The sequence below is a fragment of the Vidua macroura genome, chromosome 3, assembly GCF_024509145.1.
Source record: "Vidua macroura isolate BioBank_ID:100142 chromosome 3, ASM2450914v1, whole genome shotgun sequence".
NCBI classification, from domain to species: domain Eukaryota; kingdom Metazoa; phylum Chordata; class Aves; order Passeriformes; family Viduidae; genus Vidua; species Vidua macroura.
This window is the reverse complement of record NC_071573.1, coordinates 34,669,372-34,684,595: the sequence shown is the minus strand read 5'-3', so window position 1 is coordinate 34,684,595 and position 15,224 is coordinate 34,669,372. Positions and strand designations below refer to the sequence as shown.

The 15,224-nt window shown below is 39.9% G+C and overlaps 2 protein-coding genes across 5 annotated transcripts in view; one reads left to right on the top strand and one right to left on the bottom strand.

Moving 5' to 3' along the window:
* Positions 1 to 722: 722 nt before the first annotated feature.
* On the bottom strand, positions 723 to 5,591 carry LOC128805777 (molecular chaperone MKKS-like). Its single transcript, XM_053974683.1, has 4 exons — positions 4,601 to 5,591; positions 3,940 to 4,115; positions 3,175 to 3,285; positions 723 to 2,742 (listed from the first exon to the last, which is right to left on the bottom strand). Exons 1-4 carry the CDS (start codon positions 5,589 to 5,591, stop codon positions 2,302 to 2,304), a joined length of 1,719 nt encoding a protein of 572 aa, XP_053830658.1. The 3' UTR covers positions 723 to 2,301.
* Positions 5,592 to 8,781: 3,190 nt separating this feature from the next.
* SLX4IP (SLX4 interacting protein) overlaps positions 8,782 to 15,224 on the top strand; it is a 70,314-nt gene continuing 63,871 nt past the window's right edge. For 2 of the 4 annotated variants that reach the window (XM_053974687.1, XM_053974684.1), the window contains exons 1-3: positions 8,901 to 9,334; positions 10,109 to 10,248; positions 12,101 to 12,149. In XM_053974687.1, coding sequence (XP_053830662.1) covers positions 12,123 to 12,149 — 27 coding nt within the window. In that variant the 5' untranslated portion in view covers positions 8,901 to 9,334; positions 10,109 to 10,248; positions 12,101 to 12,122. Of the gene's footprint in view, positions 8,879 to 8,900; positions 9,335 to 10,108; positions 10,249 to 12,100; positions 12,150 to 15,224 lie in introns of those variants that run through there. The other 2 variants (XM_053974685.1, XM_053974686.1) reach the window with 2 other exon arrangements.

Sequence of the window (15,224 nt, the reverse complement as noted above, 5' to 3'; positions counted from 1 at the left end):
ACTTTCTGTGCATTATCAGTAGAATTATTAAAGTTTAATTTAATCTGAGGAATCTGTGGAAATCAGACACGACCAAGGTCATGATCAGAAAACACTTGTCTCCTAATACTTACGTAGTGCTAATTTTTCCCACTGAACTTCAAATGCCAAGGGGAACAGGAATAAAACCAGAGTGGCTTCTCAGAGGCATTACAGCTGAGGATATTTCATTCTGTCAGCTTTAAAACACAGGGGGAAACCTAACCGTTTTTGCACGCAAATTTTATTAGAAAACATCAAGTTCAAAAAAGTTACTTTATGCTGCTGTTAGATTAAGTCAAAATTCTTTTTACTTGGATTTTAAAAAGTATCCAAATCTGTACTCCTCCTGTGTTACCCCTTAAAGATGAGGCAACACTAAACACTAAAGGTTCAAACCTACTGTAGTACAACTGAGGACTGAACCTATATTGTCCATGAACAGCAGAGCAAGTTTCTTATCTGTCCTTTTTAGTCACAGTAGGAGGCAAAAATTCATTGTTATTAAAATTACCTATATATGAAAAAAAACTTTAGTTCAGGTATAAATGCATTTTTAGCTACTTACCAAAAATTAAATTTAATTATTTCATTTTTTAAACTGTGACTTTCTTTTTCGGGGAGAATAAAAACCATTGTCAGCTCTGATTCAAGACCTGTGATTTGACCTTTAGACACCAAGACAAAAGAACACTCACAACTACTTCTACTTGAATATTGTTTTAATTTTCACTTCACAGCTGTAGTCACTAAACTCAACATTTTCCACACTGCATAACAAGCTGCTATTATAGGAAATAAAACAGTATAATTCAGCACTCTGATCTGGAGAATCATAATTAGATGAAGTATTACCAAGATTCTTCTGTGCCTTAAGATATGCACCATCATTTGGCTTCGTTATTCCTGATGTTTTCATATAGTTCATGGCATATGGGAGGATCAAGATATGAAAACAGCCTTATTAGCTTTCAAGCCAGCTTTCAGCAGCCGCCATTCTCAACCCCTGTAACATTCTTGCACAAGTCCCCAAAGGATGCCTTACAGCACTGAAGCAATAATTTCAGGTCATAAAAAGATAAAGAGCTTTAAATAACTCTTAATTTTTTTTCCCAGTGAGAAAATGATTACTTATGTTCTCAAAATTAAAAGGACTTTGTACAAAAGGTCTGGAAAGATCTGGTTTTAATTACATGTTTCAAAACTGAGTTATACATAACAACTCTACTGCTTATATGCAGTAAAAAAATATATTAAAAACTTAAGAGACCAAGAAAAAAATAAGCAGACTAGACGACAACTGACTCGGATGTTTTCTGGAAACGCACCATGAATGATTTGTCCCGTGTGACTGAAAACAAAGAAGAAGAAAAGTGGCAAAGAAAATGAGCTTAAGTAAGAAAATGTAGCACCCTTTTTGATCTTGCATGCAAGCTGAGAATGAGAAAAAGTTTTGAACATTCAGTCTACAGTCTTATTTAAAGATCAAAACAAGTCTATGCAGCTTAAAGCCTTACTTCATTAAAAGAAGCCATGCACAGTCAAAGAGTGAATTGAATGGTAAGTGGGACATTCTTTCTTGAAGCTTTGCTTAAATGATAGAAACTTCATTACAGACTGCCCTGTATTCCCCAGAAGACAATCAAGGTCCACTTGACAAGAGTTTTTTCCATCCACTGTGCTATTTCTTTTCAAATCTTCTATTACCTACCTGCTACCTTAAGAGCTCCAGGTTGAGTTTCTATAACTTGTTAAATAAATTACATATATGAATTTAAATCTTTCATTGATTTAGAAATAAAAACTGCATATACATATAGTATACAGAGACAAACACTTCAGGACAAAATTAAAAACAAGTGGCTCAGTGTATTTGCTAAGCCTTTTTTACCTACAAAATTAAAAATACTAGTGATACAATTCTGCTGCAATATAAAAGTCTCTTTGAACGTGTAAAGCTTTTGCTGAGACTTCATAAACCCTAACACATAACATGTTTTCTCAGCAAGTGAATCTATTTTTCCCATTCCTTTGAAGATGCAACAGAGCTAACCAACATCCAAAACTTTCCTTAATGCAGAGGGAACAGGTTGAACATTTGAAAATGCTTGAGAGCACAGTAGGTTAACAATTTGAAAAGTATTCAATGGCCAGCTGTTGAACTTAAAATTTCTGTCTACTGTCCACATTCTAACCTATTCAAATATTTTAACACATTATACATTACCCTGCCTTCAATTCAGTATTGCCTTGCTATACAACTCAAATCACATAAGAACAGAGCTAATTTTGATCTTCAATTATGTATGAGAGATCCAAAATCAGGCTGGCTGTCTCCAGAGCTACTTGCAGGCCACTGCACTTGGCAGCAAAGCAATCCAGAGTCCGGAGGTCAGCAACCTTTACTGAGGGCTCTTTAGGACAGCCCTGTAAAATGGTAGAGCCAGACTGGCCTTGCAAAAAGCTCCAGCTGAGGTCCTCTGTGTTACCATTCACCCCACAGCCGCATTTTGAAACTAAATCTGACCACCTGGAGACACAGGGAGAACCTGAGGGAACAAACCAACAGTGTCCATAAACCACATCTGTCAGAACTTCTTCACCATCATGACTCAGAGAGCGAGCTACAGTCTCCAGGGAACGGCAAAACCCGTCAGCAACCAATTGGTACTGGGTCTGAGAACAACCCAGGTCTTTGAAAGTGCTGGCAGGCAGACTAGAACTCTAAAACAGAAACCAGAACCAGGAAAGCAAAGTTAGAACACTGTTTCACAGAAACAATTTAAAGCATGTATCATACTGCTGCTTTTATTCCCCCTAAAACAGATGGTTCATTTCTAATTAAAAAATGTTTAATTATTATCCCGCAATAGGAAAAGTCAAAGCAGAGTTCTGCATGATCATCTTTCCATATAAAAACTCTACATATTTTCAACACTTCAAAACATGCCTAAAGATCAACGAGTACAAATATAGTATTAAGTTTAAAAGATATAATTAAAACTGAGTGCTTCAAATAGACCCCTTTATTTTATATTAGTAGTTAGTAAAAATGCCACATTAATCTAGAAAGAATTTTACTGTTGCCGTGATTCTACATAAATTCTTGTTTCTTAAGTATATTAAGCATCTTTAAAACCCTTATGTCTTACATACCTTGTGTCTTATGTATGAAGCCAGGTGAGTTTCTGTACAGCCCCCTCCTAATAATGCCCAAGGTTCCTTCACTGTTAACTGTAACACGTGTTCTGCAGTTTCACAGACACGCTGAAAATCACATGAAATTCTTGTCAGACATACCACGATTAATAGGATTTGTCCCCATTGAAAAAAAACACTGGAATAAAATCTTCAGTAGTTTCTGGTACAGATTCCATAAACTTGAATTACATGTGGATATAAAGCTGCTGAGAGATTTCCAAGACCTTGTTCACTTAATGAGAAATTATCTTTATTTGTCCGCACTATGGAAAGGCAGAAATAAAAAGCTACATTTTAATCCTTCTTTTTCCAAAATAGGGCTATATATAAAAAGTCAATCAGTATCAATGGCATTTCCAGACAAACTGTTCAGTGCAAAACAATGCTTGACTATCATTGTATGTGTTGCTACTGGCTTTTTGTTAAGCAGTTTTGATTTTTATCTTCTCATAGACCAACTAATGAAAATGAAAATATTTATCCAGCACTGGCCTCAAGAACAGGTAAAAGATGTACCAGTCCCTAAACAACTTCCTGTATTAAAACAGAGGTATTAAATGAACATGAGCACTTCAAGGATTTTGAAATTCTGGAAACATATGAACTTAATTTATGTACTGAAAAAACTATGTTTATAAACTCAATCTATTTAATATTTCTCAGTACTTTTCCATTAAAAACTTGACTTTCCAAGAAAAGACTTGAAGAAAATTTGCCTACCTTCAATTCATCCCATGCTGTTTCACTTCTGTTACAGAGTATCAGGCTGCAGATAACTGTGTCCTCAGGAATTAGATGTAGAAAATGCTTTGAAGCAAAACTCTCAACGCACAAATCTTTCAAACTGCCGTAACAGCCAGGAGACAATGAATGTATGGAAGCTATAGGCTGTGAACCTGTCAATTAAAAAAGGAAAAAACAGTATGTGGTACCATCAGAACAGCTAGCTGATGCATTTCATAAAGCATAAACTTTATTCCTCTTGGCTTTTTAACTTCTATACATTGTTCAATACCTGTCATTTCAATTCACACAGGAAATCACAGAAACCAACACATTTTGAGTGCAAGACTTGGTGGCAATTTGAGATTAAAAAATAATTTTTTCATTTGTCTTGAATCAGTTTGAAAATAAACTGGAATTGGATATCCCTCATGCAGCAAGCAGTAATAACACCTGTGGTATGCCACCATCAGGGTCTGCACAGAAGACCTATTCATCTTGAAAAATGGTTTTTAGACTAGAAAAGAGCAACTCTTGTTCGGCAGCTGACGTAGAGGAAAATAAGAGACCTTCCTCTGCAATGACATCACCCCAGGTGACGCTCTCCTCACAATGACAACTCCAGGACAATGGTTTAGGCAGAGAACTGGTCTGTTACCTGTCACATGGCCCAGGGGCTCCATCAGAGACAGCCCAGCCCTGTCCACAGCCACAACACCGTTCTCCTTCAGGTACTGCTTCAAGGAGGGATGCATCACCTTCTGGCACACCACAAGGCCCACCTCATCCTTAACCAGTTGCTTTCCCACATTAAGCAACTGATTCAGCTCTGACACTTCCAGAGAAACTCCATGATGGACTGCTATAGTTCCTTCCTCAGGGTTAGAGCCATCACCTGACATGGACACACTGAAAAGTGCAATCTTGATCATGTTTGAACCAGTCCTTTTGACAGCAAGTGGTTTTCCCAGCTGGATTTCTGGCGCTTCTATCAGCAGTCCAGGAAGAACTGCAGAATCCACAACTCTTCTACCTTTCACAGGTATCACCACACACTTCCCTAAAACAGCATTAGTCTCAACATGACATGGAACAGTAAATATAAAAGCCTTTAAAACCAGCGAGGTGAGATGATGAACTTCAGTTTTATTAAGCATGCAAGCAGGTTTGCTTGTTAAAATGCTCTGTACCAAACAAACAAGAGTCTCAACACTGCTGAAATCCACAGACACCCGGCAACCACAGGCCTCAGATTTCAGGTGGTCCATGCACAGACTCAGAAGATGCTTGCTTATTTTAATGACAGTAAAAGGTGCAACGTTCAGGCTCCTGAAATTTTCAATGAAGCCACAGCAAAGAATGGCAGTGAATAAGCCACAGTCACTGAAACGTGACACGTGGTTCCGTACAGAGGCTGTCAGGACACGCAGCACAGGCTGGCTGATGGAAAGGTGCCCCAGGAGGGCTGAGGATTGGGAAGTGGTACAAACACAGCCCCCCACACCATTGTGGAGCTGTTTGAGTCGACCAGCAGGACCGTAGGAAGATTTTAATATCCCACTCAACAGACACAGTGACTGACTCACTGCATCTCTAGTTAACGGCTCACTAATAAATAATGGAGGCTTTTTAGCTTCAAGGCGAGACATTTTGAAGGCAAGATTTTAATTCTAGCCAAAAAAACATTTCATTTTTGCTTGGATCTATAATTCATTGCACTTTTATATTTTAAGAGCAGTACATTTTAATTATTTGCAGGTAAGGATTGTTATTTTCAGTGTGAAACAGTGTATATATAACATTCCTGAAACCACTCATCACAGCTCTCTTAAAACGAGGCTTAAATCATGTTGCAAAATGGATAAATAGCAGGAAGCTATTTCATTCCAGACGATCTTTTTTAACTTCTGAACGAGACTGAGCAGACTTTTTCGCAACATAGTTTACAAGCACGCTTCCTATATGGACACCTATAAGTGACAGTCCTGCCACAAGCAGAAAGTTCTTTCTACTCCAGGTAGTTTTCTTCATCTTTTCTGGCAACAGTCACAGATGAAAACGTTCAAGCTTAGTTACACCTACAATAAGAACCAGAAAGATATTAGAATGATCTTATGAAAATATTGTATAGCTTGACCTATTTTAGTTTTAACCAAAAAAAGTCACAGAAGGACAAATACTGCATCAAAAACGGTTTAGGTTGGAAAAGACCCTTGAAGTCAAGTCCTACTGTTACCCCAGCACTGCCAAGCCACCACTGAACCATGTCTCCAAATGCCACATCTATGCATCCATTAGATGACTCAGCCACCTCCCTGGGCAGCCTGTGCCAGTGTTTGACAACCCTTCCTGTGTGAAGACAGTTTTCCTAATACCCAATCTAAACCTCCCCTGGTGCAACCTGAGGCCACTTCCTCTTGTCCTAGCACTTGCTGCTCTGGAGAAGAGACCGACCCCCACTTTCCAGGTGGTCCTAGAAAACAGTAAGATTGCCCTGAGCCTTCTTTTCCTCAGGCTGAAGACCCCCAGCTCCCTCAGCACTCCTCACAGGACCACTGGCCTTCTTGGGAGTCATTCAGCACCTCAGTATTCTCTCTGAAGGCTGGTGTCCCTCACCACTGCTGAGCACAGGGGACAATCACTGCCAGCACACGCTGGCTCATGTTCAGGTGCTGTCACCAGCATTCCCAGGAATCTCTCCAGCCACTCTTCCCTGTAACTCAGCATGGATCTGTGACCCCAGCGCAGGACACAGCAGGACACAGGCCTTGTTGAACCTCCACTGGCCTATGCATTCTCATTTTTAACTGAGAAAATCTACTAATACGATTTTACTACAAACACAGAGAGTGCACCAATTATACCTATTTATTAACAACTTCAATTCTGACCACTGGTCTGTACTGTTATCAGCAGGTCTATAAGTAGCAGGCTACCATCAACTTCACTGAATTGCACTGAAGTATCAAAACTACAGTGATAGCCACCTGATTTTACTCAAGAACAAAAGAACTCAACTAGTCAGCAGTGCTTGCCAGGCAACAGAAACAACAGCTTTTGATGTTCAAACAAAGGTTTCTTACTTCAAGAGGCCCACAATGAAAGTTTTTCAGTTCTTATAACAGTAAAACTTAATGCTTATTTACATTTCTATGTGAACTCTACAGTATTTACACTCGTACTTCATTTTGTTTCATTCTCTGTTGTAATCACCATCCCTACTAACACAGAATATGTTACTATGTACAGTCACAATTATTTCTGGGCAGTTTTAAGCCTGAAAGGACACTGTTATAGATCCAGTCACATGAGTTTCATTACTGTCCTGAAGTTACTGGAGCTTGTTTTAAAGTATCTTAAGACACATAATACCCTCACTTAATTGAGCTCATCATGTGGGATTTAACAGTAGTTTTTGAGATTTATGATGCACTTTTTGGGTCCATGTAGGTACAAAAAATTAACTTAGTTGCAAAGTAGAATAAAACTCTGAAAGACTAAAGTTAGAACACCAAGGCTGTATGTTTGAAAATTCTCAATTAATTCATCTTCTGCCTCATAGACACATATACAACTAGTTAGACAACTTACCCAAAAATCAAAGTACTAATGCTATTTTTCTTTACTTTTGCGAGCACTTTGCATCATGAATGTCAGAATGTCACGTTCTGGAGAAAAATCCTCCGTCTTCACTTGGAAAATAGGACTGGACTTCAAGTAATACCATCCCCAGTGCACTAGCCCCAGGCTAGCTCCCATAACAATCAGAACTTTGTTGTCCTTCCAGAAGGTTTTAAGACCCATTGCAAACTGGCATCTACCTAGGTAAAAATAATTTATTATTTTAAACATATTCTAGAAATCCTTTTTTTTTTTTTGTTACTCTAAAATAACAACACTGAACAGATGAAGCTGAATGTTAATACCTTTAATTGCAATGCAGCAGATTACTAAAACACTAAACAAAAAGCCTTACTTTGTGAACAAAAAAAAAAAAAAAAGCACCTCAATTCAGACATTTTGAAATGTTAATTGCTGCATTTGCTTCGAGCTTTGGCATGCTAAAGCTTAAACACAACAAAGTTTTATCTAATTACAAGCACTACTGCCCAGATGGCAAGCATCTGAAGCCCAAAAGCAGGTTCAAAATACACCTTCCCCCCCCCCATAGTTAATACAATCCAATGAGTAGCTGAGCTCCTAAAGGAATACAAAACTTTGAAATTGCAGGCAAGGCAAGGTGTGAAGCTCCTGAAACCACTTTACCTTTGTGCAGCTTTGCCTGACCACCTTATAGTATTCAGAAGCGGCACCATTAGAAAGAGAGCAATAAATTAATCCTTATATAATAAGAAAGTGGGGGAAAAAATACTTTCCATAGGATTTCGCACGTATACTAATGTTTAATACCAAAATACCTCACTTGTTTGAGCGGCCACAAAGCTGTAACTCGGAGAGGAAAAGCTCCCACCCCCGCCCAACTCTATGCCCCTGACAGGTGTAACCCGGCCTTCCAACCACCCCTCCATCGCCACGGAGCCCTCCCAACCCACTCCTCCTCCTTCCCCGCGACCCAGCGACCTTGAAGCGCGGGCGGCTGAGGGGGCAGCGGCGCGCTCGGGTACAGACCGCGGGCACGGCGCACCTGAGGCTTCTCCGCGCTCTGGGAGCGAGAGAGAAAGGTGCTACCGAGGAGCTTTGCCGGGGAGGCGAGCACTCACCCACCCCCCAACACGTTCAAACGCCCCTCGGCAGGAAGCAGAGGCAGCGCAAGAAGCACGGCCCCGGACGTGCCGTGCCGTGCCGCACCGCCCCTCGGCGCCCGCCATTAGCCGAGCGCAGCGTCACTCGCGGCCCGGCCCGCCTCAGCCGATGGCGGCCATTTTGCGTGCGGGCAGCGCGGGGCGGACGGCGGCGACGGGCGCGGCCATTTTGGGTAGGGCAGAGGAGCGGCGGGAGGCGGGTGCGGCGTGGGGAGGGGTACGGCTGCCTTGTGCCGCCCGGCTCTTGCGGCCGCGCCTGGGGCTTCGGCCTCGCTTTTCTCCTCGGTTAAACCTCTGAGGGGATGCTCGGAGAGCCGGGGCTCTGGCGGCGGTGCCGGTCGGCTCCCACCGAGCCTCCCTCAGGCGCCGTCTCAGCCGCTCTTTCCCGTTCCTCATCCCCGTCCAGCCTGCCCAGGCATAAAAATATATGTATATATCTCTGATTTTTCTTCTTTGCATACCCGCTACTGTAGCCACTCTGCCTTACACCTGCGCCTAGCTGTCTGAAGCTTCCTGTGGGCGGGCAGAAGTGCCCCGGCCAAAACAAGTTCAAATAACTTTGTTCCCTGAACACTGCTTTTCGTTAGCTCGTCTGCTTTCCTGTATTCACTTTCCCTGTATTCATTCCTGTAAGTACCAGAAATACTCCTGTGAATACAGTTATACTTCTCCTATGTTCACTCTTCTCTCTACTCCTGCAGTTGCTGTCAAGAATATCTCGTTTTATATTTATTTGTGAATGAATGGGTTTGTTTTCAATTTCGTTTATAGTTGCAGAGTTTATGACTGTAGCCAAAAGACAAATATTTAATGCCTGATCTCCATGCAGAAAGGAGTATAATTTTTTTAATTGTATGGTAATTTTTCATTGCTAATTATATTCAGCTGTTCCACAAAAGTTAAAAAAGATAATAGAATCTGCTTGTGGCCCTCTGATGCTCCTCAGACCCTCTCCTCCCTCTAGTTCTAGGCAGTTCTGTGGTGACTGGGTTGTGTTTTGGAAACTGAATTGTTGAGCCTTAAAGTTGAATGGACAGTTTATGAATGAAGGAGTATGAATAACAATGAGGAGAAAAGCTGCTGACTGGATGGAAGAGTATTTTTCAAGGGTTAAGTGGAGTAATTGGCAGCAGTGGGCATAGAAATCCTGGATGGCAGATGGGAAGATCGTGGTGTGTCTTTTCAGAACTGTGGATGCTTTACTGGGTGTATGAGTAGCTGAGCATTGCACTGCTCATCCCAAGCTTAGGATCCGCTCCCAGAAACTGATAAGTGCTGGATGGGAAAGTTCAGAAAACTCCTCTTTTATGTTGTCATAGTTCATTTCGTACTACAAAAATAGTTAATATCAACTTACCCTACAGAATTCCTTAATTAGCGTTGTTCGTTTCTGCCGCTTTCAGGTGCCCCCTCTCTCCCATCTCTCAGACATGGGCAGTGGGTGAAGCTTGCTGCTGTATCTCCAAGTGTGTGCCAGGAGTTTTCAGTTCCTCCTCCGTCCCGAGCTCTGTATTTCCTTTCCACAGGAAGCTGCTTTGCTAAGGTAAGATGCTGTTCATCAGCTGGCAGAGGACACTTGGGTGACCATGTTTTCTGGCTTCTCCTGAGTACCCACTGCTCCATTTGACTCAAATTTAGGGAAGAAATGTTCTGCCGCGTTCTTTTTAAAGCGTGTCTCACTCTAGCTACAGGCAACCTATGTGTTTGATTCTAAATCATGTGTTCGTGCCCAACATTTTAGGTCTTGGAATACTACACATGCCGTATCAGGACATGTTTTTAGTATAAAAAAAAAATATATATATATATATAGTCTTTTGAGGAGTTTTTCTGCCATATTTGCTTATCTTCATATGTTTTTATGTGGTGTTTACTTTAGAGGTTTGCAATAGAAAAAGCATTCCATGAGACAGAATCTTGCTGTCAAACAGCAGCAGTTCTAACAGATCTGTGTTTTTGGTGTTTGGTGTTTTTTTAAACACAGGAAATGGCAAAGTATTTTGGGGCTAGTTGTTTTTTTTTTTTTTGCTTGAACAATTGGCGAGTGGTTTTCCTCATCTTCTGATGTCTTAGTATTGAGTATTTTTTCACCTGTGCCACTTCAGTGATTTCCCTGATGGTTCACACATAAAATATTTTCCTTTTTGTTTTCTGTGGATTTGCTTACATTTTGTCTGTCTGCTGTATTTCCTTTGTCTTATCTGTGTGGTCAGTGCAAAGAATGGGATAGTTGGCAAACTCCCAAAGTCAGCTTACTCCCAGTAAGAGCAAACTGAACCAAAGCTAACTTTTCTTGTGCGTCCTTTTCCTTTTTATGGTTTTCTTCTATTATTTTGTAAATTGTATGTGGAGGGGATTTCTGCCTGCCAGTAGTTTTCACATGAGTAGTAGCAGATGTGTTGCAACAGTATTATTCTGGAAATTAAACTGGTACCAGAAGGAAATCGGTGATGTCAGGCTAAGCGGAGCTTACTACATGACTGAACTGAACTAGGATGTCTCAAGTGGTCCAGAGCTCTGTCCTTTGCATTGTGTTTCTCAAAATTGCCATCAGTAAAGTTGTCAGGATTTAATCTGATAAAATGGAGACGTTTCCAGGGCTGTTTGGTGCAAGGGAGAATGATAGCGACATGGCACAAGGCATGATGGTATTCCAGCTTCTGTGTGCAGGACTGTTAAGAATCTTAAGATTAAAATCATGTGTGCTACAGAGTGTAGTCTTAAAGTGAGTGTTTATTTATCTTGTTTTGCACTTTTTTGAAGTTAAATAATGATAACAACTGAATTTTGAAACACGTAAGCATAGTGCCTGACAGAGACACGTATCCCCAGCCTGACGTGTGTCCTGAAACATCAACAGCTCTATTGCAGTACTTAACTATAACTTGAAGTATGCAATGAGAAATGTGTACACATTCCTCAATTTTTAATATTTGCACTCAGGATCCCAAATTAAGTGATTTAGGTCCTGTTTGGGATAAGCAAGGGAGAAGGATGTCCAAAGTTCACTTTACCTTTTTGCAAGCACCATAAGGCTTGGGTTATGCTGCTTTATGTGTGTAGTATAAAATTTTAAATCTACATAACGTGGATGTCTGGATGGACACCAGGTGAGCCAAAAGCTAGAGTTTCTTACTTGAAAGAATTCTTTGTATTTCCTATGTTGGATGCAAAGTGCCTCCAAAGTTATGAGGTTCACTAAAAGAAACCAACACAGGTAGCTAAGTAAATGTCCTTTAAATAAGAGTTTTCCTTGTTTTTCTAAAAGCAGAGTGTAGGGTTTGAAGAACAGTAGTCATGAAGGAATGGGCCACAGATGTAAAATTCATTCTCGATTGCTGTAGAGATCTGAGTGTTTCTCCAGTGCTGATCACTTTTAATTGGTATTTTTATAGGACCAGCTTACACTGACCTATCATGGCATCCAACAAATTTGTCATTAAGGTAAGTAGAATGTCATAGCTTTAAAAAAATAATAAATACTGCTTAGACCGTGTCTGTTGATACTAAAAGCGCATCCTTCAGGCTTCTGGTCATAGAAGCATACTTTACATGAGCTTTTTTCTCCCTCTAGAAGCAAACTAGGAATTGCTGCTGTATCATGGCAGAGTGTGTCTGGGGTCAGCTGAGGATTAAAAGGCTGTAACTAAAAATGATAAGTTGTGCAGTGAGAATTAGAAACTGCATGAATTCTCAATAAAACACTATTTGCTACTTGAAAATCTGAAGTAAAATTTTAGGTGGATTCTTTTCTTACTGTAATCTTGTAATACTATTTATGTACTTCCCAGGTCTAAGGGTTCCTGGTTAAAGGTGTAGCAATATTCTTAAAGTATTAATTTATTTGTTTCTTTTTTTGCCTCTTTTTCCATTTTCAGGGATTGCTTGTTTCACGTGCAGTAAAATGCTATTGAAGTTCATTTTGCAAACAGTCCTAGACTTTTAGTTACGTGCTGAAGAGCAAAACTTTTCAAAACATTCTGCAATAAGCATAACACTTCATAATTCTACTACTGTGACTATACCAACTAATCTATGACTAATTTGTGACTATACCAACTAATTCTACTACTGTGACTATACCAACTAATAAATAAACCCAATTGTGATTAGCACAACATATTATTCTCTTGGAAGTGTTTTTCCAGGAATTTTCATAAGACAACATGTTTTTGTTCTGTGGGTATGCATGGAATTTTTTTGGAGGGCAGCGATAAAATCCTTGCTGACTGATCAGGCTGTGAAAACTGTCAAAGCTTGGTTTCGTGGGTAACCAACCTGTTTAATGAGAAGACCAATCACTTAATTTTTGTGTGCTAAGTGCTCTTTTCCAAGCAAAACTGCTGTCATTTAGTGGGATCTTTGCTTTGTATTTTTACTGTTTAACAGGATTGTAAACCTTCAGAAGGTTAACAGTATCATATTATTCAGTGCTGCTGAGTTGATAGAGGGACTTAGAGGAGAAATATATTTGATTTTGAGCGCATTTTAGCTGATACTCTGAGTCTGTGCACCTCTGGTGTGGATAACAGGAGCTGAGGCTGAAGGCATTGCTTTTCTTTACTGAGAACTCTCAATATCATCAATATTCATGTAAGTGCCCAATAAGAAAAGTGTTGTGAGTTGGAATGTCTTTACTCAATAAAAAGCCTGAAGACTCTTGGTTTCTGACCTGCATCATTACAGCTTCATTATTCAGCAAGGATGTGTAACTGGTATTCAGCATGGACCTTGCAATCACCATGTTTAGCATCCCTGACTGCCTGAGCAAGGGCTAGGTTCTCATTGAGCATGTCTGTAGGTAAGCAGTATCACAGATAAAAGCTTTTGAAAATGCTAATGAAATACAACTTTTTCTTTCTTACAGTATTTGTGAAATGAGAGTAAGTTTTTGCATGTACCAAATGCTGAAAATTAACTTTGCCTTGACCTGATTGAAATTCACTTTGTGCACAGATTAACATATTACTTGTTAGGTCGGGGATTTTGTATGTCAAGTTTTGCTTCTTTAAATTCACTGAATTTGTATTTCATGTGACTATTTTCTAAGACTTTTCAGCTTTCACATAAGTTTTGCACAGATGATCCCCATGCAATAGATTCTCCATTAAAAACAATTCCTACTTGTCTCTGCAGGCAGAGTACAGAAAATACTATATTCTTTATTTTAGATTCCTTGTGCTTAAAGCTGATGGGAGTATTTTACTGAGTCTGAAAATGAAAAGCAAGTCCACAGGAGTGACATGAAGATAGAGCCCCTCTCCTGTGAGGAAAGGCTTAAGAGAATTGGGATTGTTCAGACTGGAGGAGGCTTCAGGGTGACCTAATTGTGGCCTTCCAGTACCTGGAAGGAGCCTACAAGAAAGGTGGAGAGGGGCTATTACTAGAGCATGTAGTGACAGGAAAAGGGGGAATGGTTTTAAACTGAAGGAGAGTAGGCTTAGATTAGGTATCAGGAAGAAATTCTTCATTATGAGGGAATGGTGATACACTGGAACAGGTAGGCAAGAAAAGTTGTGGATGCCCCATTCCTTGAAGTGTTCAAGGCTACTCAGAGCCCCATCCAGTCTGACCTGGTCTAGTGGAGGGTGTCCCTGCCCCTGGCAGAACGATAGAACTGGAGGAGGTATGGTTTCTAAGGTCCCTTTTAACCCAAACCACTATGTGATTCCATGATTCCATGTTTCAGGTGCCTTGCCTTGTCTTCTATATTCTCTATTTTTAAGCTTTTAGATTATGTAAACCTGTGTATGTGAATCTTTCTGGTAAGAGAATGAAAAGTTCAGGTTATCAGTCTGTCAAATCTTAGCCGACTATCAAGTAATAAAGTGGAAACTCCCTCTGATTTGTTTAACTTTGCTTCTTATTGATGTGTGTTTTTACCAGCGGATCTCTGCACCCTGGTGTAATGGTCGGTGACTTCCAGTGGAGGGAGCAATTGGTCTGTTTTTGAGATGCGAGCCTAAGCTTAGCTTTATGGGCCATTAAGAGAGATTAAAATAAACTAATTGATGCAGTAAAATAGCTTTAAACGTTAAAACAGAAACTACACTTAGGTCCTAAACACACATTCTTCACCTACCAAGCAGCTGGATGATATGGTCTTGTAATTTGCAATAGATAATACTTTATGCAAGTTAATTTGATCATCAGTTTTCTATTTTATATTGCTATTTCATAAGCAGTGTGTGGTAAAGTACCCCCACCATATGAATTTAATTAATCTTTCTCTGTGTGTTGCTAAAATGTTTTACTGCTGTTCTGAGAAATAAATCTTAACTTTAATTGGTGAGGCTTAAAGCAAAATCTTGAACTCTATATGGATTTCAAAAATAATATCACTAGGGCCTTGTTTAAAACTTTGGACAAAGTAGAAAGAATTCCTCTTCCAGAATTGTGTAAATTGACTTTATTCATGCCAAGCTGCAGAACTAAATATAGTAAATTTTATGGCTGCAATAGAAAATTTTCATTTACTGTTTTCTGCAATTTGTTCATTTGCCAAAGACAGATGAGTAA